This window comes from Anopheles marshallii, chromosome X, assembly GCF_943734725.1.
Source record: "Anopheles marshallii chromosome X, idAnoMarsDA_429_01, whole genome shotgun sequence".
Taxonomy (NCBI): domain Eukaryota; kingdom Metazoa; phylum Arthropoda; class Insecta; order Diptera; family Culicidae; genus Anopheles; species Anopheles marshallii.
The window spans coordinates 5851708-5877688 of record NC_071325.1 but is presented as its reverse complement, the minus strand read 5'-3'; the positions used below and the strand labels follow the sequence as shown (position 1 = coordinate 5877688).

General features: G+C 49.4%; 1 protein-coding gene across 1 annotated transcript in view; it reads left to right on the top strand.

Annotated features, from left to right (window-relative positions):
- Window positions 1–25540, top strand: part of LOC128714277 (mucin-19) — a 76588-nt gene extending 51048 nt beyond the window's left edge. The window contains exons 4-11 of the mRNA XM_053809156.1: window positions 10764–10826; window positions 18859–20966; window positions 21049–21842; window positions 21928–22298; window positions 23384–23416; window positions 23597–23888; window positions 23979–24105; window positions 24319–25540. Of these exons, the coding sequence (XP_053665131.1) occupies window positions 10764–10826; window positions 18859–20966; window positions 21049–21842; window positions 21928–22298; window positions 23384–23416; window positions 23597–23888; window positions 23979–24105; window positions 24319–25540 (5010 nt within the window). The remainder of the gene's footprint in view (window positions 1–10763; window positions 10827–18858; window positions 20967–21048; window positions 21843–21927; window positions 22299–23383; window positions 23417–23596; window positions 23889–23978; window positions 24106–24318) is intronic.
- The last annotated feature ends 441 nt before the right edge of the window (window positions 25541–25981 follow it).

Below are 25981 nucleotides of genomic sequence, written 5' to 3'. Positions count from 1 at the left end.
CTGCAGACGTGTGCTGACGTGTTTAGAATGAAAGTGGAATCCGATTTGCTGCCCCAAACTATCCGTGTGCCCCGCTATCGGCAAGGGCATGAAGAAATGTGCGGCGTCGGTGGGCAAAGCATCCGGGCACTGTATTATAGCCGTACTACAGCTTGCAGCTGTCAGTTTCGCCCTGTTCTCACTATCTCCACACACACACACACACCAAAGCCGTGTGTGGAGTACATATTTTCCATCACCATTGGCGTGTGTATCTTGCTGACTCTTCCTGGCCCGCTGTTCCCGCCCGGCCGGCAGCTCTATTCTGCCGGTGGGGCAGACGATACTACGAGCAGCGAATTCGACAACCGAACTCTCAGTGTAATGAAATAAATCGAATCAGAGACCGATTTGCATAAAGCGGGGCCTGGAGGGTTTTTGCATCCGTACGCTGTTGCGGCTGAGCGTTATCTTCCGCCCAGCAGACACAGCTGCATGCGGTAGCGTGTTGGCGTGAACCGAGGCCGAGAAAAGGGACGGAACACTGGAGCAACGCTGTCTGCGGTAGCCCCGGAGCACACGGAGGCACACGGGGCCGGCTCCGTCCTGTATCGACACGTTCAGCCATACTGCACACGCCATCGCCGCTAAAAGCGTCGCATCGGGTTTGTTGTGAAGCCGGAACTATACCGGTGGCGATGGCTTCTTTATCCGGCTCCTTGTATCGGCAACCATGCGCTAGCGCTCTGTTGGTGCGTGCCGACCAGGGCAAGGTTTCACTAGTTGGCACCTTTACGCTGACCTTGGATCCGGTGTGTGGCTGGTTGGGGGGACAACCTCCACCACGGTAGAATATGATGATTGTCGTATCGTAAATTCAAAAACCCACCCCCCCACCGGGAGTTCAGCGGGAGGGTGTGAATGAGGTAATTTGCTTGTGGAACGTAGTTAGGTTAAAATCTTCCATTCAATCTTCCCCACAAGCTGACGGTGTGCGGCAACACTAGGTAAGGGGGTTTGGAATGGAGTCGGGACTGTACCGTGGCATAAACTTCTTCCTTTGCATCCGAGCACCGGCCCGGTGTCCTGTGTGCTTTGCAGAGCTCTTAACCCCCTTTGAGTCACTACCAACCCCCACCCTCCCCTCCCGATCAACAGCTCTGGGTGTAATGGACACAAATTGTTATTTTAGCACAGGAGTGTGTACGTTGAGATTATCTATTTATATGAATCACTTTTTGGTTCCCGTCCCGCTCGGGCGCGCGCGTGTTAAAGGGGCTCGTACCGGGTGGGTATTGGGGGAGTTAGCAGACAAACTGCCCATTGGGGGAAGGTTTAGCAAACTCCCTCTGTTTCGGTGCCAGCCACATCGGCGCTGCCGTCGCATCGAGGAAGTTGTCTAATTGGTTTGTTTGCAAGAGGCAAACTATAAAATGGCTGCGGTAAGCGTTACGGTAAAACGGTAAAGTTTTCCATGTCCTACCTAACATTACCTGAGTAGTGGTAAGGGGGGGGTGGGGAGGGGGTTTGGATAGGTGGACCACCCGTCGCGGGTGTCATCATAAGTTTTATTGCTTTACGCGTATGTTAATTGGAGATAATAAGGTTGCCACACCCTCCCCCTCCGTCAGCTCTCTCGCTCGACGATGGGATCATCATTAAGCCTGCTAATGAACCGATCGGTATGCGTGTGTGTGTGTGTGTGTGTGTAGAAATAAAACATCAATTATTTTATAGTCGAAACAACTTCATTAAATCGGGCAACTTTCTCACACACCGCTTTACCGGTGCGCCCCAAACAAGCTGTTGTGGGCCGGCTATTATCGGGGGACGTTAATCGGTTCCGCTGCTCCCGGTGGCGGTTAAACAAATTTGCGATTTTAGCACCCAAAGGCCCAAAAAGAAAAGAAAGGAAGGTCACTTTTAGCTGGCTGAGGCCGCGTTCGCCAAGTGTCGTTTTGCTCCTCGCCGGCACCGTGCATTTATTATGATGTGAAGCTATTAAACAGCAGCGCTAAGCAACCTCTCCACGCCCAACGGTGCACCATTCGGGGAGGGGGTGGGGGAGGGTGTGGGGCTGCAATATAAATAGATTTGCTTCTCGGCAAACATTGGTGCATGCAACAGCAAAAGCAATCAACGTTTCGTTTTGTACGTAACCGCGCATAGTAAACCACCTCGGGAAAATATAATACTCACCCCATAAAAAAAAAATACACACACCCACCCACCCTTTGGCGTTTTGTGTCCTTACTCTGCATCGCTCTGCAGGTGAAATTGCGAAAAGATGCGAAATTCCCGCATCCGTTTCAGTTCATCATCCTCTTCCTCTCGACATCTCGTTTTTTTTTTCGGAGGGGAGGTAGGGGGTGAATAGGGGGTGGGAAGGGGGAGAGGGGGTATAATCGTATCGCAAAGGACTGGTAAAAGAACCCTTGGCGCAATATCGACATTCGTGTGTCGTGGGAGCATCATCCTAGCAACGGTTCGAAATTGAAATCCACAAAACACCGTCTAGGAAGCTCCTTGAACCTTGTGGGGTGGAGGTCGGGAAGGAGAGTGGGGGGGGGGGGGGGGGAAGCAGTGCAAAAAAATAAAACTCCCAACTTCGCGATCTGAGGCCCCGGGAGGCAGGGGTTGTGGCAGTACAAACACACGCGGCACAACAAAAAAAAAACCCCAGAAGATGATACGATTGGAAAATATGCTTACTCCGAAAAGCTGCTGGAATTCATCCGGCGGGGGAGCGACACGGACGATGTTGAAGAGGTGGATCGAAGGAAGTAAAAAAAAAACCTTGAAGAGATTTTTTCTTCCCACTCCATTTTCTTCCCGTTCCCCGACCGCCACAACATAGTAGTAGCTTGCTAGTACTGTTCTGCGTGCAGGAAACACACCCAGGAGGTAGTATGCAAATATATATGTATGTACGGGTAGGGCGGCTTGCGACTAGCGACGTGATGCAAACGATACCTGGCCGGTGCAAGGATAATCGGTTCGGGATTCACTTCGGTTGTTGCCGTTGTGCTTCAAACCCCCTGCCGGCTTCAGTCATATTTTGCTACTCCAAATGGAATCACAATACCAGTGTCCGCATGTGGCATATGTCCGCTGGGTGTTTTCGAAGGGAGTATGGGGGAGGGGGGGGGGGGGGGGAGGGTTTAGAGGGGAATGTACTGCATCAAAGGTTGGTATTGATGCTAGGAATTGGTATAAAGCTTGCACCTACATTAACCACACCGAAAAAAAAAATACCTCCCCCCTCCCCATTTAGAATGGAGTAGGTATACACACACACACATCTATATATGTATGTATGCAGTAGCACAACAACGAGCAGTTGACTTCTGTCCCCGGGTGGTACACCCTTATCATGGCATGGGAGACTTTTTGCTGTTCCTCTGTGGCTGTTGCTGGCCGTCGGCATGTGTTTGCACAAGCAGGGGGGGGGGGGTCTCCTTCACCTCGGTGTGCAGCTCTTAAAAATCAAATTTTCGTACCGAATGGTGGTACACACGTACGATACAGACAGTAGCGTAGTCCCCGCCTTCCGGAGCTCTCAGGGTTTTTTTTTTTTGGGGAGGTCGTCGATTTTTCCGTACGGATGGTTATGGTTTGCTCGTGTGGTGCACAAAACTGTACGCATATGTTGCGTGTTTTGGGGGAAGGGGGGGGGGGGGGGGGTGGTGGGTTCCGACTGCACATATGAAGATGCCCTGCCACATTTGGGACTTGTGGGATTTGTACTTGGTTGCCGTGAAATCTAGCTCTAGCGCTCCGTTCTCCGAACATCTGATGTGCACAGTGTACTCACACACACACACACACACACACACACAAACGCACCCCACACATCCTGGACATGCTATCGGGGCCACTGGTGTGCATTCGCAACGCTCGTCACGTACTCTCGTTGGCCGTGCCGGGTCGCAAATACGTCCACTATCCAGGATATTGTGCGCTGGAGTTGGAGTTGGTTGGCCAAGCATGCTTCAAACAAACGTTTCCACCGTGTTGACATGGCAACTTCAGCGCAAAACCGTGGGAGGGGGGGAGTGTTCCACGCAAGCGGAAAGCGGACGGCGCCAGTGTGTTTTCTCATTTCAAACCACTCAGTGTGTTCCGGTCGCCAACGTTGATTGGTTCGGGTTTCGGGCGATTTTTTTTGGGGGGAAGCAGGCTAGCGACAGTCCTACAGTCCCCTCGGGCGAAGCGTACTGCTCCGTTGCCAGGACACGCTGTCCATCACATCCCTTTGGGGGGTGGGGACGTTGTCGAAACATGTTGCGTGTGTGAAGGAGTCGCCATTTCTTTTGCTTTGCTTTTTTTTGGGTACAGTTCCGACAAGCATCCTTCAGAGGTATCTCTGTTTGTCACTTTTTGTATTGCTCAGGGATGCACAATTCTCCACGGCTTTAGCTCAGCGATGTCCTGCACTCTAGCGAGAAGGTCTTCAAATTGTGGGGGGGATCGTACAAAATCTCCTATACGCTTGCATTGTTTCGCGTAAATAGCACGGCGTATGGCAATACCTTAGCATCGAGCAGCAAAAAAACCTTGTGTCAGCTTATGCGAAGTCACTAGTGCAAGTTAGTGTTTGTGCATGGAAATGAAATCGCATCAAACTGTACTTCGGTTTCCCTGTTGCGATGTTTTTTTTTTTGCCGTGCCGGACAGTGGACACCGTTTACTGTGACTGTCAATAAAGTTTGATACACTTTCGGTGGACAGAAGCAGTGCGCGAATGTAAGCAAATTTAGCGAGCCTCCACTGCAATGGATATCCGGATTGCAATATCTGTTACCTATCAATCTACGTACAGTACGGTGGACATTTTGACATCAAAACGTACGTCGCTTAATCGTCAACACACAACATCGATCGCAATTTTAATCACAATTAAGGATACTGCAATAACCCAAGCAGGTTGAAAACCCCTGCAATTAAAAAAAAACGTTAAATTTCCCCCCAAAAATGATTCCGTGTCGATGTTTTTGTATGAAATTATTCAAATTTCACTTCTCTTCAACGTATAAAACAATTTCTGTTCCTGTCAGATGTTTAGAGCAATATAAAAACTGCAAAAATAAATAAGAAGTCAAATATAAACAGCTTTTTGGTTGTTATCGTATCCAAAATCGTAAAGTTTGGCACAGAAAAGATGAGAGATATATTCTACCGGTAGAAAAAAAAAGTGAACGCTTAATGACCGTTTCATGCTACAATCATTACAACCGTAATACACCGAGGCAAACCCTCTTCAAGCAAGCGCAAGAAACCCTGGACGCGCCCAGATAGTGCGGATGAAGCGAAAGTTATACGACATTTTTATCTCCTTGTAAAACTTCCAATGGAGCGCACTGCACAAAAAAAAATCCCCCCCCCCCCCCCCCCCAGAACTGGAAAACATGGCCCTCCCCTCCACGGCATGTCTCTTTCTCCGCAGGACCTTCTGTCACCTTCCGTTAGCGGTCGTTCGGTCGTTCGGGGTGTTTATTTCCTTTTTTTCGCACGGTTTATGAGTTATGGATATCCCCGGGATCAATCTGCCGTTCGACTATTTCACCCATCAATATGTGCATTATACTTCGCAGCAAATTGATACTAACCTCTACCAGTCGCCTGTTTTGCGCGATGCAGGGTTCGCTGATGGGGTTCCATCCCCTTTTCCAGGCGCACTAAAATCACTCGCATTTGCTGTTTTGTCAAGCGATGTTGTGGTGTTGGTATGCTGTGAAATCACGCAATTCCATCACTCAACAAATACTTAGGGAAGCTCGTTTGGTTTATTTTATTATTATTATTATTACTATTTGCCTGCTCGCGCTGCTTAGCGGCTTAATACGAGTGCCGAATGCGCTGCGGTCCCGGTCCTTTAGTACCGGTAGGAATGAAAAGGAACGAAGTAGAATAATAAGAAGAGTAAAAAAAAAAACAAATCAAACACGGGGGAAGTACAGGGAAAGGTAAAAAGGACATAATGTGATTATTTTATGGCATATCCATTTTCTTATGGTTTGGGTTGGTTCGGTTGTTTTTGCACGGTCTCTCGCACACACCCCTTCTCTTTAATTTTATTTTATGCGATGATGGTTTCGGCTCCTTTAAGCCCCAGTAACTTCAAAAAGGCAAAAAGCCATGGTAGAATGAGTCAGCGTATGGAAGAAAAGATTCCGGTACGGTTTTGCGGATGATGATGGTAGCAATAAAAAGTTAATACGATCGCTCTCTCTTTCCCTCCCTATATATACATTTTTTTGTGTGTGGCCTCAACAAGATGTTCGCCGGTAAAAAGGATGAAATGTGTGTGCGGCTGCTAGAACTATGCTAGGGGGAACATAAAAACGCGGCGGATAAAACGCAACGACGATAGAAGGTGACCGAAAACCATCAAACGTTGGACGAGACAATAATGTCGACGTTTTGGCCTTTTCCGCCCACCCCCCACCCACCCCTTCCTTGGTTTGTTGTAAAATCCGTTGTGCCGGTGGGGGTTTTTTTTTCCCTCTACTATCTTACATTTCAAGGCAGCCTTCTTCCGCTGTCAGTCAGGTTTTGTGTTACTATTGGTAACCGTTTTTCCGCCACTTTTCCGCTTGGGGTTCAGTTGGGGTAGCAGCATAACGGCCACAGTTTGTAAGAGGACATATTGTCAACAAAAAAACCCCCATCGGAGTTCGTTATTGTGTGCAAACTAACCATAAAGAAAGGGAAATAAAGTGTGTTGTTATCGTAGTGTGTCAAAATGACGCTTGAATGCTTGTTAGCGGTGTCGGTGAAGCTTCTTTGCTAGTTTTTGCTGGTTTTTTTTTGCGTGTGACGCCTTAATTTTGATACGAAAACGAAAAAAAAGGTTTTTCTTCAATCCCAAAACTTGACATTTCACTCCTGTTAGTAAACAGCTTGTTGACAGATGAGTTTGACAGTTCACTATCTTGTTGTATGTTTGTTTTGTTTCTTTGCTTTACAGTTGCAGTCTTGGAAGTAATGTTTCTTTAGCAGTTCATTAAATTACTCTACTTTGTATTCTTTTTCGGTCCCTTGCTCCATTTTTTCCCCTTTTTTTCCTTTTGATCCCCTTCTCAAAACATTTTTTAATAATGTGTATATATATTTTTTTTCTGTCATGGTTTTCATCTTCATGTTTTCTCCCTGCACAATAAAAAAAATAAAATCACCGCGATAAAAATGAAGATTGCTTTGAGGATGTCGTGTCCTCCTCGGCATTCTTATGTCATCTACCGGGGGCAGGGGTTTTCATCTCGCATTTTGCTGGTTTTTATTCGACATTTAATTTTTTCACCCCATGTACTTTTTTTTTATATTTTCTCCAATCTCGCACACACACACCCGGTGTTTGAGCTTTTTGGCGGTCATTGCACAGATTACTTTTTTATTGCCTTTATATTCTGCGCTCATTTTTTAGGGGTTGAATCGCTCCGTGCGCGACGAAAGAAAAATCATATTCAAACGAAAACAGGACACAAAAAAAAAGAATCATAAGAGGGAAATCACTCTCCTTCTTCTGTTTTCTCACCCCCTCCCCCGGTTCCTCTCAATGCCCCCGACCATTCCGACCGTTTCCGTAAACCACTAGACTGCACAAGCACATCTTCAATCTTTCGCAAAACCGTTGTTTTTTTTTGTACAACGGTAAAGAAAGATGCTGCTTTCTCAAGCAACAAAAAAAAAACAGGCGAAGGGATCGAGTCGCGCAAAGTCCCTTCCCACCCCGAGGGTAAGTCCTTTACCCTATACTCGTATCATGGCATTTTTCGTTTCATTGCTACGTAAAGATAGAAAAAAAACACGAGAAGAAAATAAAACTAAGAAAGGAAACAAAATACACCGCGAATTTCTAGCACGATACTTCGTACCCATCGTAACTTGCCAGCGCCGGGATGTGGTTCGGAAGTGAAATCCTTGGGTGTGTTTTTTTTTTCGTCAAAGCTATCTTTTCTCAACCACTTTCTGCTTCTCGCGCTTTCTCACTTTTCTTTTGTACGTGGAGTTGTGTGTGTGTGTGTAGAGTGGTGACTTTCCCTTTGCGCTGGTGTATGCGAAGAACCCGCGCACTCGGTGGCGGGCTGTGGGCGAAGGCTTGTGTGAAGGGACCAAAAAATAATAACACAAGAACAGAAGTGTCTGAAAAACAGATTGCGATTTTGGCGACTTGGGGCGAAGAAATCCTTTCCCGCTGCGTCACCGGGGAAGCTCCCAGTTTTTCTTTCCTTCTTTTGGTGAAGTCGACATCTTCTTTCCCATTCCCATCGGTTGGGATGGTTTGTGCTCCATCTCCAACCAAAACACGCGCATGTCCTGCATGATGGTTTTTTTTCTTTGCTTCTGTGTGTGTGTGTGTTCCGATATGGACCGAGCAGCAGTTGGGATGTGAAGGTGAAACGGTTAGTACAGTGATCATGTTGTTAAATCACTCGAGGGGCAAATCTACTCACGCTATAATGCGATAAATATCAGCAGATTTAGCCGCACTGTGGAAGTGTCGTCGACCCGTTTGTAGAGCAAAAAAAAGAAGGGAGAGAGAAAGATCCTCCCTCCTTGCCTCTCCTTCCCCTCTATTGCTGGAAAAAAGGGATGCTGGAGAACGATGCGACAAGACAAAACACACATCCACCTTCTACAGTTTTGTGACGGGACGCCCTTTTTTCCGGTTTTTCCCTGCGTGTGTTGGGTTTCGTTTCGGTTGATTCTGTCGGTAAAATTGTTATCGTCTGTTTGTATGATGGTTTTGCATCTGCTTTTTCCACCCTCCAACCCTCGTAGACAGCTGTGCTTATTGTTATTATTATCTTGACGTTTGTTGAGAGGCATTTTTATTATTTGGCAATAGGGGGGCCGCCTCAACAACGGTTAGGCGTGATATAATCACGGTGTGATAACATCTTTATTTGTTGTTCGCTCGGCTTTTTTTTTTTACTTGTGCGTGTGTTGTCGTTTGTTTGTTTGGTCAAAACGGCATGATTGTGCGAACCCGCGATAATGGAAAGGTTTTCTTTTTGTGTTATGCAAAAATGTGACATTTGATCGTTTTACAGTGACAATTTAATTATTGAACCATTTTTTGTACAATTTTTTTCTTTTTATTTATTATTATTTTTTAGGAATAATATTTTTTGTTATAATTTAATACCTTTTTTCTTTCAACAATTAAATTACTTTAATATTTTTTTCTATTTTTTCGTTTCGTAAAAAGTTTGATCTGTTGATTTTGCAATGGGCTCACAATGATTATTATGATGTTTATCCCACCGTTACCAAACGGTTTATCCGGGTTACGCACATAACCGGGCTCAAATAAACGATGAAATTGCCGAAAAAAAACTAGCTGAGTGTCGGATGAACCTTTTGAGAGTATCAATTTCCAGTGAAACTTCATTTGAACCAACGATGGACTTTGAAAAGTATGAATGAAAGTGGAAAATTTCACATCGCGAATATTTGAATTGAATCTTCAAATATTCATGAAGCAGTGAATTGTAGTGAATCTTCAAAGCGAATGAATGAATTCAAATCTCTAAGACGAAGATTAATGAACCATTGCAGATCCATGAATCTCTAAAACTGACTCGCAAAGCTTACAAATGCGAACAAAATCACGTACCTTTTATTTATTCCTTAATGAACACCGCCTGACCGTAGTCCCCCACATGACGAGCAAAGCAATTAATAACGGGCAAGAAATATGGGCATTTTTCTCATTTTTCTTCATGGTTGCATGTTAATTAACCGTTTCGTGCGAAGAACGTTCGCGTCGGCTGAAATCTTGCAGCCGAGCCAGCAGTGTGCAGGAAGAATAAATGCTGCTTTTACAACCATCACCGGCTCATCATCACCGTGCGGGGTGAATGCCAATGTGCCGGTTTTTTTTTTTATTTAGCGTTTCAATTTTCATCCCCCACCCCCCTCCCCTTCCCCCCGTTCCGATAGAAGCTCGCCCCCTGCCGCACGTTCGGCGATTTTATGGCCGTTGTTTGTTTTTGTTTGGTTTTTAGTGACATTTTCATTGAAGTTTCTCATTAGCGCCTTAATGTTGGTAAGCGGGGAGACGAGCTCGTTGAAAGCAATGCGCGTTCCTACCGCTTCGGTTGCGCCGAATGTCTTTTTAGCACTTTTCGTGCGGTGTGTGAATTTATTGACTTTTTTTCGCTGTTGTTTGGCTTATTGTTTTAATTGTTATTTATTTATTCATTTTTTGTTTGGTTTTCGCTTTGTTTTGGGTTTGGCAACTACTCACATTTCATCGTGCGCGCGCGCTCGCTGGTTTAGTCGCACAGTAACTTATGCCAGACATTTGTTTGTTTATTTGTTTCGTGCTGTTGTTGTTGCAAACGGTTGGAATAAATGCAGATGGGGTTTTGCGCTTTGGTCGTGCGGTTTATTTTATTTCCCTGTCTCGGTTGGCTATTTTACGACAGCTTGTTCGAACAGCATTCCAGCGGCGGTAAGAAGCGCTTGTAGTTTGGGAGGGTTGGAGAGAGGTGGTGCCAAAAATAATGATGCGGTGTATTTTTAATCCAACTCGAAACCCGTGTATGTGGTCCTTCAGAGTCAAGTGGTTGAAATTTTGCACCGTGTTTCGCCCCGCATTGCCTCCGCATATTGAAACGTGATGCATTAATGCTTGTTTTATTAGTACAACTTCAAAAGGTTGATAGCTGAGCTGTAATTTTAATGTTTCTTTATCTGTCATTATCTTCTCTTCTGATGGTATAGAGTGTCATATTAAAGGTTTTTTTTTTGTATTTTCTCTCTTGTCATTACAGGTAAGCAACTGGTGTGAGGATGTCACTTCGCATGTGCTAGAGGGAAAGCTCCCGCGAAGGAAGGTAATAGAGCTATTAACAGTGAACATGACTGACTTCATTGCAATCGATGATTATTGGGTGAATCTGATTTAAGGCTCAAATAACCGAAGCGTCGCGTGTTGTTGAGCATTAACTACTGCAGTGCGTTATTCAAAAAAACCATCCACCAAAGGTTCTTGCTTAAATGAACTGCAACAATGTGTCAGCTGACAAGTTAACTCCTGCTCTTGTTGTGTTCTGATGGATATCTGTAGTCTGAAAGAGGACGGCAGATTAAACTTCATCATATCAACAAAGAATTTCATAGAAAGTAGATGATATGACAGATGAAGAATGTGACAATCAAGATTCTCCAAGGCATCATAGTCTGTGATCCTACTGCAGTCCTACAGATCTCCTACACGAACAATTATCAGATCATCAGAAGACATCACAGATCCAAAATACGGTGACCCTACTATAGGAGTCCTACAGAATTCCCATACGATCCCAACGATATGTCTTCTACTTTTTGTCTACTGTTTTCTGCTATAGATACAAAATGTCGAAATCACTATTCTCCAAAACATTTTATTCTGTGACCCTATTATAGGAGTCATACAGATCTGACTATATGATACAGAACACTGACTATATGCAGCAAAGAGAAGATATGACAGATAGAAGATGTCAAAATCAAGATGCTTCAAGACGTCATATTCGGTGACCCTATTACTGGAGTGATTCTCCAAGAAAACAATTTCTGTGACTCTACTATAGAAGTTCTACAGAATTCCCACACTAATGATATGTCAAAATGAAATGTCTTCTACCTTTTTGTCTAGTGTCTACTACTACAGATACAAACTGTCAAAATTAGTATTCTCCATGACATAAGAGGAAGATATGACAGATAGAAGATGTCAAAATCCGGATTCTTCCAGACATCATATTCGGTGACCCTACTGCAGGAGTCCTGTAGCAGAACACAAGAATATAACAGATACAACGTGTCAAAATCAAAGTTCTCCAAAGATACCATCTCTACCTGTATGGTGTGTGACCCTAGTATTTGGGGTCTGGTAGAATTGCTACCCTGACATAAATACAATACACCGTACCACCATCGAAACGGCAACCTTGCATCCTTACCTTTCGCAAAGATGCGGTCTCTACCCTCTCGAACATCTTATTGATCTTAGGCCACTGACTCGCAACCTTCACCTTCGATCTTTCGCCATGCTTTCTTTCGGTTCTCCCTTCCCCCTGGGCGGGAATATTGGAGTCAATAAATTCCCGTCCATTAATATCTTTTCTGCAGTTGTTCCTTCCTCGCTGTCGCGCACTCCCTGGGACCGGGAGTGCATTTGTAGAGGCACGCCATGTTCGATCGTGGAACGAGAAAACGGCGGTTTTTTGAAGCACAGTAGTTGGGCAGGTTTCGTTTGTGTCTGTTCAGTTTTTTTTTTTTACAATCAATTCGTTTTGTTACCACGACTTCTTCTCCCTCCACCAGTCCCCTATGAACGTCACGAGATTCTGCAACATTATGCTGTGTGTGTGTGTATGTCTTACCTGTGATACTTCGTTTTTTTTTTGTGTTGCCTTCGCCCATTTGTTGTGGATTTCGTAGCCAGCGCGTTGTATCGTAAAAGGTTGATAAACAATTAATTCCCGTATAAATTATACTATCGTCGATCGGACGCAGTCGGAACAAACACTCGGCCACGGATGGCTCTTTTCGATGCAGAAAGCGTGGGCCTTTGTTGCTCTTTTTTGTTTTTTTTTTGGTTCGCTTCTCGTGCCGTCGTCTCGACGGTGGCAGACAGGCGAAGGTTGGTTGGTGATTGGGGTTGAAAAATGTTGATCGCACGCGCGTTCCAGCCGCGTTCGAAACCGTCTATACCGTTCGGCTTGTGGCTCGCTAGGTGCCGCAAAATAAGGCACGAAAGGCAGAAAGAAGCACCCAGCACGATATCGTCTGTGCGCGCTGCGCTACCATTCCGTGTAGGGGATGTTGTGGGCCTCCTGCAATCTTGCACACCACGCCGCGCATCTACACGCCTACGGTGTTTTTCGTATTATTTGATTCGATTCCACTTTTGCTCTCTCTCAACAACATCCTCGCAGCATGATACACACACCGAGGCGAGTGTCATCGTGCAAAAATCGAAATAAAGCGTACCCGGTTTCCCTTTATTTGTTGCCCTATCTCTGCAACCCATGACGCATCGCGCCCGGCGGGGGCTGTCGCCTGCGTGCAGCCTCTGGCGTGAAAAGACAACCGCGCGCGGCTCGCGCTGGCCATTCGCGCATGTTTTGCACTATTTATTTGGCTATCCGGACGGTGCATCTTGTGGCTACCATAACGATACGAAAACGCGCGAACAACCGTACAGCAGCGTGCAGAAAACTCCATCGGGGTTTGTTCGTCCGCTGCTGCCCAAAACCCAACCCGGTTCGGGGCCGGTCTCTGACCTCTCCAGTTCGGATGGCAGAAACCTGCTGCGGCTGGGGACTTAAAACCTGAAAGCATTCGATGAAGCACGAGCCTTACACAACCGGAGCAAGCAAAAGGGAGCCGTCGGAGAGGAGACAAAACGAAGCAAAAAGACATTTTTTTTTTGGTTGCCGCAGACAAATGTTTCGTCTGGCGGCAAGCGTAACCAGGAGCCTGTGGAAGATAATTCGCAAATGGTACCATTAGAATTTGGGTTGCTAATGATCGGTCCCAGCATTGGTGTCTCGCCCGCTAAATAGGTGTGTGCGGGTTGCCTCTTTGTTTATGAGATTGTTATTAATTTTCTAAAATTCTGCGTTTATCGTCCACTGGATCGTGTCTCAACTTCTGTCCCCCAAAAAAAAAAAAACGTTTAACATTTATTGAGGTTAATGTTTGCGGGAGAGAGATGACTTTAAATCACACTGGCCGGTTTCATTTTGCGATTGCATGCAGCGAAACATGCTCGCCACACGCTGCCGGCAGAGCAAGAGCAGGAAGGAGGCACAAGGCGGGAGATTACTTCCTGTTGTACCGTTACCGGACCATCAACGACACCATTATCACCTTTGAAGGTATGCTACCATTTTGCTAGCGGAATGAACCATGGACCCGGGGGACAGTCCCGGAGTTAGGGTCCCCCGATTTGGGGACGGGATCGGGGTGCGCCGACCGCTGAGCGCCCCGTGCTGGTGCGTTGCAGAATGTACCCGAGACATCATGACGTGCACGCCGATACCGATGCGATTCCGAAAATGGTGTACCGCGGCATGGTCGATGTCTAAAAATGGGAGCAGATCTAGTAGGTGTAGCAGGAGTGGATCGGGAGCGAAGCCAACGGCGATAAAGATCATTGTGGAGAACTGGTTTGTGGAGCGGGATTGGAACAAACATGGCTGTGGTGGTCTCCTTGTTGTCCGTAGCAGCGCTCGTTCAGACCAGTGGTAGAAGTGTAGTCTCCAAGAAATTCCAATGCAGTGATTTTAAATCATTTTCATCTTTTGTCTATTAAAACGCTTAAATTTTATCTTTTTGAAGAGTTCTCCTTAAAAATTGTGAAATCTTCTTCGTCGGAAACTTCAAAGATCGAGGTTTATATTAAAAGTCTGGAAGACTTCATTTTCAGAACTCTGAAGTCACTCTCAGATTTTTAAAATCTTGAAGTATTAATCTTCAGAACTCCAGAGCTCAGAGTTCCTCTGAAAAATCTTGAAGTCTTCATCTTCAGAACTCCAGAGCTCAGAGTTTTTCTGAAAAATCTTGGAGTCTTCATTCTCAGAACTTCAGAGCTCAGAGTTTTTCTGAAAACTCTTGAAGTATTCATCTTCAGAACTTCATAGCTCAGAGTTGTTCTGAAAAATCTTGAAGTCTTCATCTTCAAAACATCAGAGCTCAAAGTTCTTCTGAAAAGTCTTGAAGTATTCATCTTTAGAACTCCAGAGCTCAGTGTTTTTATGAAAATTTTTGAAGTCTTCATTTTCAGAAGTTCATAGCTCAGAGTTATTCTGAAAATTCTTGAAGTCTTCATCTTCAGAACTCTTCAGAGAGCTCAGAGATGTTCTGAAAAATCTTGAAGTCTTCATCTTCAGAACTCTTCAGAGAGCTCAGAGATGTTCTGAAAAATCTTAAAGTCTTCATTTTCAGAACTCCAGAGCTCAGAGTTCTTCTGAAAAGTCTTGAAGTCTTCACCTTCAGAATTCCAGAGCTCAGAGTTCTTCTGAAAAATCTTGGAGTCTTTAGCTTCAAAACTTCTCCTTAAACCTTGTCATGTATCTCCAAACTTCCAATTTCCTTGAGGAAGTTATAAGAATGTACTAGAATTTACTGTCAACCAGCTTCAGTTTTAACTCGAAGTAACTCTGGGCTGGTACTGCCTTATGGGCGCGTTTACAATCACAATTTCGATTCGTCATATGTCAGGAATTTATGCACTTGAACTTCACTGTATTGCACAGTATTCCTGCAAACGTTGTAAACTATCGCGCAAGCAAACGACAGGAGTTTTCCTTGAGGAAAAAAAAACGTGTTTTGCGATAGAAATCGTACACATAAGCGTGTGGTTGGAAGATCCGACGGTGGAGAAAGCGTCCAATGACGCGCAAAACCAACTTCAACCTTCCACTTTTCTGGTTTCATTTTATGCTTTTGCGTGTCTCGTGCCGCATAACCAGTAGGAACAACAGGGAAGTAAAAAAAAAACCCCCGGTGCATTATATGGAAATACATGATTGCAGCTGCGGTTCGCTCTGGAGCGGATGAAGAATTGCATGCGCAGTAGTTTATGCAAGCGCTACTGTGACTGCTTGCCTAGCGGGGTGGGACCGCCTGGTGGAACTCCCTTTTGGAGCTTGTAATCTTGGTAGCGATCTCGCTAGCGTCCCGAACACCGGGGGGGGGGGAGGGAAGCGAATCCGAATGCGAGGCATGCCCGTTTGGAGTGTGCGGTTCGACGATGCTATCACTGCTGTCTGGTGCAGACGTACGCGAGTTGGAATGCGCAGTAGTGACAGGAGCAGATTTATGACGTATCGCATTCATGCATGCAACAACTGTCCCGCGCGTGTGTGCGATTTGCGTAGCGCAGTGCACACCCCACCTAGCGATCATATCCCAGGGTTCCCCCCCGGGTTATTTTCGAAGGTGCAAATTACATCACCCGACCCAGCCACCGACGTTACAGCGAAGGTGGAAGCAGGCACAATTTAATTATTAACGGCCGGTGGTCTTGGCCGGTGCCGCGAAACTTCGCAGCGGCCAGAACCAGAGCACCAGCGTGTACCTAAGATCTCAATTTACGATCCGTGGGGATTACTTCACGCAATTGGTATAATTTAGCCTTTTGAGCGATTAACACGCGGTCGGCAAACCTCGACTGGCGGCGGGGCGGAGGTCGTGCACAGATTATGTGCGCCCGGTTTCCTCGTGTGCCGGTCGTGATGGAATTTATGACCGTTTGGCCTATTTCAACGCAACGGGCGTATATCGCGGGCGTTCACGTACTTTCGGTCAAACATTAATGACCGTTTATATGTTAAGGAGGGGCTATTAAACAGTGCCTTAAAGCTTAGTAGATTGTCCCATTAAATGTGCGCCGTGCTGCGGGGGGGAATTGAGGTTATGAACGAGCTCAAGCTGCTGTGCGTGTTGTCAAGAAGTTGGTATTGAATATGCACATATTCAGCGAGCATCCGACTGGATTACGAAATGATAAACCAGCATTAAAAACGCATCCGGAGGTTTAGCGTTCAGAGCCTTGATGCTTTGAAGCTCCGAGATTCGCGATCGCCTCGAGAAACCCTCGCGTAGACCGTCGTCAATGCTGTTCCACCTTGATGGTGACGGCATTCCAACACTAATCTTCCTCTAATACGGTGCAATAAAGTATCCTTAGCCTGAGCTCGTTGTAGCGAACGTTATAATAAATAGCGAATGGTGGTGTCTGCTCATTTGCAACTGCAACACCCGTCGGACACGAAGAAGCAACAAACAGTAACAACAGGAAAGAGAAAAGAAAACAACCACCTCTGCACCGCCATAAAGGATGGCAATCTGTCCGCCGAGAGAGGTGACGGTAGTATGTGGTTAGCTAATTTGTTGCTCACGCCTATGTTTAACAAACTCACTACACATCAGCAAGCACGGGCTACAAATCACCCGGTCGCGCGCGTTCCAACCAACCAGAAGGCAAAGACGGAAGATACTGGACCTGAGAGGGGGGAGGGGGGGTGCCACACTTTCTCACCAGTGCCCAACATCGCCCCCCCCCCCCCCCCCACCTGACACAGCCGCCGGACAAACTCGCTGTGAGTTGGTTTTTGCAGCACGAGCTCACTGACAGATGACAGTTTTAATTATGAGCAACCAGAGCCAGTTTGTTTGGCTCTTCTGTGTCTGTGTCTGACCCCCCCCCCCCCCCGGCGTCCGACCGGGTGCTGTTTGTGGGCAGGAGGTGCGGCAGTGTCGCTAGCGGCTGTTGGGACAAGATTTGTAGCTGACGACAGCGACACCACCACCCCGTGGCAAGGGGGGGAACCCTTATGTCGTCCACCAGCTCCGCACGCCATTATTCTTGGGGCATTGCGTTAACTTTACGCTTACCGGTTTTCTGCCGGCTTCTTCATCCACCTCGGGCCCGTGCACGCAATGCAATGCACGCGTTGACATGTGTGTGCTGCCAGGCACCCACCAGCACTCGGCTAACAATGCCGGCCGAAGGGTGCGTGAAGTGCATTCGGTAAGATTGGTCGTTGCCAGTTAAGCGCGAGTGTTTAGAGAAGTTTTGAAGTAATGATTTGCTTAATGATACGTTTGCGGGTTGACAGGCCGACTGTTTGCCGTTTTGCTGTTTTGTTTTCTTGGGTCTGTTTTTTGTTGTTGTTGTTGTAGCTCCCTCTCCCTTCTCTCCCAGTATTAATGTTGATATTTACAGATTAGATGAGTGATGTGTAAACTATTTGTGATTTGTGTCGGGCGAGCGGAGCGCTGTTTGGGGTGCTTGTGTGACAAACTAATTATGGTGCCGATGACGTTTAGACAATCTGTGCTGACATTTGCGGTGCGTTTGGACGTGAAGAGAATTATTACATATTTGTCTGCTTTCAAACTCACCCGATGATGTCTATGTCAACCGCCATGTGCGTTGTCTGGATTCCTGTTGCAGCATCACTTGATAACGAGACAGCTGTAAATTGTGATGCGCTTTGGAGGCAGCTTCATGCCCTTGACCACCACGTGGCGCTACTGTGGTCTTTAGGAAAAGCTTCACGGAATTGTCCGCTCGGTGTCGCCACTGTTCGATAATTTGCCTAATTCGATAAAAAAAAAGCAATATTGTTTTTCGGACACCAGAGAACCTTACAATCCTGCAAGCGTTGCGAACATTTGTAAGGTTCCGCCAAAGGGGAAAAAATAAATGCGTGAACTGTTTGAAATCTCTCAAGATTTGGTAAGAAATTCTTTCCTTATCGAACGGAAAGGAACTTCAGGTCCGTCGGCTACAGAAGATCTTCAAGGCCATCTTCAATATATTCTTCGAGATGTCAGAAGTCCTATGGTTGATGGTTCCGGCAGTAGACGTAACAATAACGTAGTGCAACATCTAAAGATGAAGATCGAAGATCTTTTACGACTGATGTCTTCGTTACTCCTAGCGAATGAAGCAATCTGCCTGGAGGAGATGGACTTGATGTCAGTGTCGTTCGAAATCAGCCTTATTTACAAATGCAGGCAGAAGAGAAGAAGAGATAACGTTTTACCGAAGATCACTAACCCCTTTCGGAGGTACTCAGAAGCGATGGACAGAGCACCTTCTCGGATAATAACCTCAAATGGAGGATCAAAGCTAGTCGGGTCGATGGCAAAACGTAGTGACAGCTGATCTCCAAGACCACGTTAAGAGTGAACCAAAGACCAAGTGACTCTGGAATCATCACTGGGTCTTTGTGTTGAGGTGTTCAAGAAGTTGGAAGGGCATCTAGCATGAGGGCAAGATCAGACACTATTTTAGACACTTGCACGATGTGGTAATTGCATTGCTAACCTCTTCCGCTCCCTCTCGACACGAATCGTTCGCAGGTATCGAATGGACCATTGGGTACGCATTTGACACCGATTGGTGGTGGCCACCAAGCAGCAGCGTCCCCGCAGCAGCAACAGCAACATCAAGGATCGCAACAGCAGCCACCACAGCCGTCCGCATCGCCGCAGACGGCCGGCATAAGCAATAAGCCGCTGTTGCCGACTGCATCCGCCAAGATTCCGGCCGCCGGTGTCCTGCTGCTCAGCACAACGGCGGCCGCCACCTCCGTAACGACAGCAATATCAACCTCCCAGAAGCAGCAGGCGCCGCTGGTAAGCAGCGCGCCGCAATCGCCCGCCCAGTCGCTGGCGGTTGCATCACCGGCGGGTGGCTTGCAGGCCCCGTCAACACCGCTCCAATCTCAGCCACCGCTGTCGCCCCAGCAGCAGCAAGCGCAGCAAACGCAGCAGCAACAGCAGCAGGGCCCGCATCCAGCGGCGTCCACCACCAGCGCGGGTGGTTCGCTGAAATCAGTATTTCTTGGCGTCGGCGCGGGCCCGAATGGTGGCGCCGGCAGCACCGCCAACACGCTCATGTCACCGTCGGCCGGTGCGGCTACCAGTTTCTCGAACAGCCTAGGGCCGGGCGGTCCCGGCCCGGTGGCGGCCACCAACAGTCATCATCTGAGCGGGAGTCTGGCCGGTGTCGTCGGTCCGAATGCGGGCGTTGTGGGCAGCAGCGCGAGCAGTAACGGCAGTGCGGCCCCATCCTCGCTGCCGCTCTCCGTGCCGCACACACCTCCGGCCGCCACACCAGCGACGGCCGCCGGCCAAACCGGTGCGGTGCATCCCTCGCTGGAGAGCACCACTGTTGCCACGCCGTCGTCCGCGTCCTCCTCCATCCCCTCCTCTTCCCTGGCGTCCGCATCGGCGGCAGCGGCGGCCGCAGCGGTTGCCGCGGCATCGACCGGCGGTTTGCGCACCAACAGCCCGGCCGTGCCCGGTGGCGGCAGCGTGCCTTCGCTGTCTGCGACAGCCGGCCCTACCACCGCCTCCCTGCTGAACGGTAATCATGCGGCGGCCGTCGTTGCAGCGGCTGCCGCGGCCGCCCACCCATCGATGATGATGGCGAACGGGCTCGGCAGTTTGCCACCGGCCTACCGGGCGTATCCGGGCTACCCGATCTACTCACCGTACGGCAGCTTTCAGCACAACCCGTACCTGCCACCGTCGGTCACCTCGCCAAACTTGTCGCCCCGGCTGCATCCGGCCCTGACGCCCATGCCGCCCCACACGCTCATGGGTCTCGGGCTGATGGATGCCCGGCTGCAGCCACCGTTGGGCGCGGGCCCGACCAGCAACGGTCCAACCGGCGCCGGTCGACCATCGGACCGCGACCCATCCCCGCTGATAGCGGCCGCCCAGCAGCAGCAGGCGGCCGCGGCGGCGGCGGCGGCGGCAGCAGCCGCCCAGCAGAAGGTGCGCCCGATCACGCCGAACGCCAACTCCAGCTCGAGCAACAGCTCGTCCTCGTCATCGTCCTCCTCTTCCGCCTCGTCCGCGGCCGGCAGCAGTACGTCTTCCGTCACGATCGTCTCGAGCACGGCACCGTCGGCCGGCCCACTGCATCCGGCGGCGACCACCACCGACACGTCACTTCCTCCGCATTCCTCCCAACCCCCGCACCGGGACGTTGTCGGGCCGCACGCAGGCCACGCACCGCCACCGCCACCCCACCCCGGTCTGCATCTCGGCGGTGGGCCACCACCACCACCGCCCGGTAGTGGGGGTGGACCACCTCCACCACCCTCCCATCATCATCTACTGCCACCGACGCATCCGGGTGCGGGTGGTCCGGGCATGTCGCCGCTGCTCGTTGGCCACCATCACCACCCGCTGGTGGTGGGTGGACCACCACCACCACCGCCGGGGCTTATTCCTCCCGGTGGGCCCCCGTCCCATCTGCACGGGAGTGGTAGTGGTGGTGGTGGGCCAAACAGTATTAGTGGGCATCCGCAGCCGCCCTCTTCCAGCAGCAACAACAACGGTGGCAGCAACAGCAGCAGCAGCAGTAGCAGCAGTAGTGGCAGTGGAAACATTATTGTCTCTTCGCGTCCTCACTCGCCTCGGGGTCATAGTCCGAACAGGGAAAGAGATAGCTATAGGTAAGCACCAGAGAACGCCAACGCGAAGGCAGCCGCAAAAACTAACATGAGTCATTCTTGTCTCTCTTCCGTTCCTTTGCAGTAGTAACGTAAGTAGTTTATCGCGCTCGACGCCCGGCTCCACCATACCTGCGTACAGTGCTGGTGGGCCGGCTGCGAGCGGTGCTGTTGCCGGTGGGCCATCGCCAGTGCTGCCAGCGTTCGGTGGCGGTTCGGGGCCGCATTCGGCCGCCCTGGGCGTGCCGTCGGTGGCCATATCGGTCGTCTCTTCTAGTCTCACTTATCCTAAAACTACGCTGGCGATCGGAGGCACCATCATGTCTTCCGCCTCCACGTCCTCCTCCATCTCCTCCACCTCCGCGTCCACCACGGGCAGTGGTGCGGGTGGGCCGGGTGTTGTGCCTCCGGGGTGGCCACCGGGCGTAGCCGTCCCCGGGCAACCCACCGTCGTATCAATAGCATCCCACGTCAACTCGCCCGCGGCCTCCTCCGGCGTACATAACAGTTCGTCCTCGTCTTCCTCGTCTACGGTCGGGTCGCATCACCACCATCACCACCATCTCCAGCAGCAGCAGCAGCATCATCATCACGCACGTCCCACACCACCACCACCGTCAGTGGGCGATCGGGCCGGTGCAACGTCCACCTCCATTGCGGTGTCGTCGCCTTCGACGTTTCCGGCGGCGCCACTGTTCGCCACACCGATTCCACCACCGACCAGCGTTGCTCTGGCCAGTCCGGCCGGGGCCGGTTTGTCGGTGGCCAGTGTCGCCGTCTCATCTGCACCGGGTGCCGCCGGACCACCACCCCCACCAGCACCACCACCCGCCACGCATCCGCATCCATTCTCGGCCGAATCTCTCTTCTCCACAAAAGGTACGTGAAACTTCCAGAAGCGGTCTGTTGCCAGGATGCCTTCTTCCATCACTCACCCTTCGCTCTTATGCTTCTCGCCAAACAGCTTCCGACCAGGCAGATATGTTACGGCGTGAGCTAGACAACCGGTTTCTGGACCGTAGCGGGCTAACTGCGGTGCCACCCGGGCCACCGTATCTGCGCCAAGAGCTGCACCACCATCAACACCAGCACACGCATCTGCATCAACACCAGCATCAGCCGATGCTGCCCGGTGCGGCCGGAGGCGCACCAACGCTCTTTCCGCCGCCCCTCTTCAAGGACGTGCCTAAAATCGGTGCCGTCGATTCGCCCTTCTACCGTACGGGGATCGGGATGCCGGCATATCCGGGCTATCCGCCCGGTCTGCTACATCCCGGGTTGAGCGGACCGACGCAGTTCGTGCCACCGAGTCATCTACAATCGTTCGTGCCGAAGGTACGTACCTGCTGGAGCTGATCATCAATACATCATACAAGACGCAGGCCTGCTTGTACTCCTATTTCCATCCGTGTTGTGTTCACCTTCACTGCTCATTTTCCTTTTTTGGGTTGTGCTATTTTAGAACATTGAAGTACATAGCTGATCATTTGTTTGCCGCCATTCTTACTAACCTTCTATCAACCGACACTTATATCCCTAAGCCTATGCAGTTGAGCTCTGGAAGGTGTTGACTTATACGTCACATTCGCTGCACTTCTCATACATCAGATCCGTTCTAGCAGGTGCATTGAAGATGGAGAGAGTTGTTAAAGGTCGTTTCGCGAGGATTCCCGAAATGTTCTTCAGAACTTTGGTGACCTTGATGATATTTCCTGTTGGCCACAAAGTTACTGCGTACATGGAACTTCTGGAACTTCTTAATGAAGACATCAATTTCTGTAGTTCTGTACTGGAAGAACTTCTTGACAAAGATATAATTTTTTATAATTCTGTAATGAAGATCTTTAGGTGGACCTTCTTGACAAAGATATCAATGTCTGTACTCCTATACTGAAGATCTTCAGGTGGAACTTCTTGACAAAGATATCAATTTCTGTACTCTTATCCTGAAGATCTTCAGGTGGAACTTCTTGACAAAGATATCAATTTCTGTACTCCTCTCCTGAAGATCTTCAGGTGGAGTTTCTTGACAAAGATATCAATTTCTGTTCTCCTCTGAAGATCTTCAGGTGGAGCTTCTTGATGAAGATATCAATTTCTATACTCCTGTACTGATGATCTTTAGGTGGAACTTCTTGATGAAGGCATCAATTTCTGTACTTCTGATGGCAGTGAAATCGTATGAAAATTCGATAAAAGAAGTGAATTTCTCTGCTTTTCAAAATGCATGTGTTCTTGTACGCCACACCTGCCTCTCCATGTCAGTAGAAAACGAATATTTTATGTTTTTAATGTTCTCATTTCACCATACGCTTTTACTCATATACGGCTTTTTCTTTTCACGTCGTGTACCATTTCCGTTACATCATCATCTACCACAAAATACCCCTTCATCCACCAACACTGTTCATAACCAGCAGCAACAGACGCCACCGGTCGATCCGAACAAAAAGGTAAGATTGCCATTATCATCATCGCCACCATCCCTCATATGACCATTCGACGCATCATTTACAGAACGCAAACCCACCTTCACTCACTCCTGTTGACGGTTAACATGTGCACACCGCAAAGATGGCGAGTAGTGAATGTTTGACTGATATTTCTCCCTCTGTTTTGATCCTCCCGTATAGAAAACTGGAAAGTGGAACGCAATGCATGTGCGTATTGCATGGGAAATTTATCACCATCAGGCGAAACAGAACCCGGACAAGGCGGCTTCCATCAAGACGGCTTCGGAGATGTTGCGGCCACCGTCGCATATGTATCCACCGTCGGCGGCCGCCGCTGCCGCAGCAGGGCTGGTACGACCGCACGACCTACCGTCGTCCACGTTCCCACCAGGAGGCCTTCCCGGGCGACCGGGTCCATACGAGTCGACACCGTTGCCGCCCAGTTTCATGAGCTCCCCGGCTAGTCACATAGGTAAGGGGAAGTTCGTTTTGTGTGCCCCTCTCCTGTTAGCAGAAGCGCAACCGTTACTGATTCGCTTTGTTTTTTTTTTTCCTTTTGCAGGCGTTTCACCATTTGGGCGGTATGCCTCACCGTACGGTGGTTCACCGTTCAGCGGCCTATCACCCTTCTCGCGAGATATACCGATGGGATCGCAGATCCCGGGATCGCTACACGATCCGTGGCGCAAGTGAGTTCAATTCGGATCGGCTAAAGGGGAGATATACAGTCAGCAGTGTTGGAAAAAGAAAATGTTTTGTTTTTTGCATTAACTTAAAGCTCATCTTCCAAAATTATCTAGTTACCAGGAGTATCTATCTCTTTTTCGAATTCCTGACTGTATATCTATCCTTTAAGTGTGTGTTGGGGAGTATACACTAATTGATTTGGTTTTATGTTTTAGTGCACTACCACGTAGCGTTAGTAGCTTTCCACCTGGACCGCAACCCGGAGCGGGTGGTTCGTGGCCACCGATAAAGCAAGATCCGGGCCTGGCGGCCGAAACGGCCCGCCGTGAGGCGGAGGAGCGCGAACGGCAACGGGAACGTGAGGAGCGCGAACGTGAACGGCAACGACGGGAGCGGGAAGAGCGCGAGAAGCAACGTGAACGCGAACGGGAGGAGAAGCTCCGTAAGGAGCAGCAGGAGCGTGAGCGGGAACGGGAACGTGAGCGGGAACGCGAACGCAAGGAAAAAGAGCGACGTGATATGGAAAGGCGAGAAATGGAGCGTGAGCGGATGTTGCACCAACAGCAACGGGAATCGAAGGCAGCGGCGGCGGCGGCTGCTGCTGCAGCCGCTGTTGCCTCGATCAATCGGGATCGGTCGCCGCTTCGGAACGGCACCGAGCTGGACATTCGGATCAAGGAGGAACCCCGAAAGGATGATGAGTTGCTGTTGCGGAGCCATGCAGCGGCGGCCGCTGCCGCAGCTGCCAGCGATCCGCGCTACCATCCGTCGATGATGCCACATCACTACATGGCCGGTCGGCATCCGGCCGCCCATATGCTTCCCGGTGGCCATCTGTCACGCTCAATGCTACCCCCGTCGATGGGGCTACCGACGCATTTTCCACCACACGGGTCCTGGGGTCCGGATCCGTTCCGGGACTATCGGCTCGATCCGCTGCACCATTCGCTGCGCTACAACCCACTGATGGATGCGTACCGGGCTGAGGAAGCGAAGGCGTCCCTGCTGTATGCAGCCCAAACGGCGGTACACTTCCGAGGTAAGGAACCCAGCCCAGTGCCACCGCCGCAGCAACCACCTCAGCAACAGCAGCCACCACCACCATCGCACCATCGTCTACCACCCGGTGCAGCACCACCTGGTAGTGGTGGTGGCACGGGAGGTGGAGGAGGAGGAGGACCACCCGTTGGTCATCCGCCCGGATCCGGTACGCCCGGTGCGACCGGTGGTCCGCCCGGTTCCCTAAAGGCACACGGTTCCTCCACACCCACGAATGGACCGGGCGTAATGGGCGGTACACCCGGCGGTGGACCGGGTGGTGGGGGCGGTGGAGGCCCACCACCGTCCGCTGGCGGTTTACCACCCTCGTCCGTACCCACGGCACTGCCCGCATCGATCGATATGCACAAAAAGGAAGACACCTGCCAATCCCGATGATAGTCGGTGGGCGGCGGCTCGTTGGTGGCAGTCGGTGTCGGCAACGGTGGCCCCCATCCTTCAGCCGTAACGACGCCATTGATCGTGATCGTGGATGATGACTAGTAGCGCAAACGCAAGCTGCAAAACCGTGAATATTTGTCCACCGCGATGGTGGGAAAGTAGGCGTTTTGCTTCCTGAAATTCCTGCAATACAAGGCGTAAACAGTCCTGCAACTGACGAGCAATAAGTGCAAGCAAAAACCGGGAATGCAATAGGAAAAGCGAAAAGGGGAGAGAAAGGCAAGAGAGAGAGAAGAGTTGCTCATTCATATTAGCAATGTTTTCAATCAATAATTTGGCGTTTTGTTTCGATGCACTGAAAGCCCCATTGTCTCTGCCCACCAGGATTATCTACTTAGTTTTGCATTTGAACCCTGGGACCATACGCTCTAAACGTAC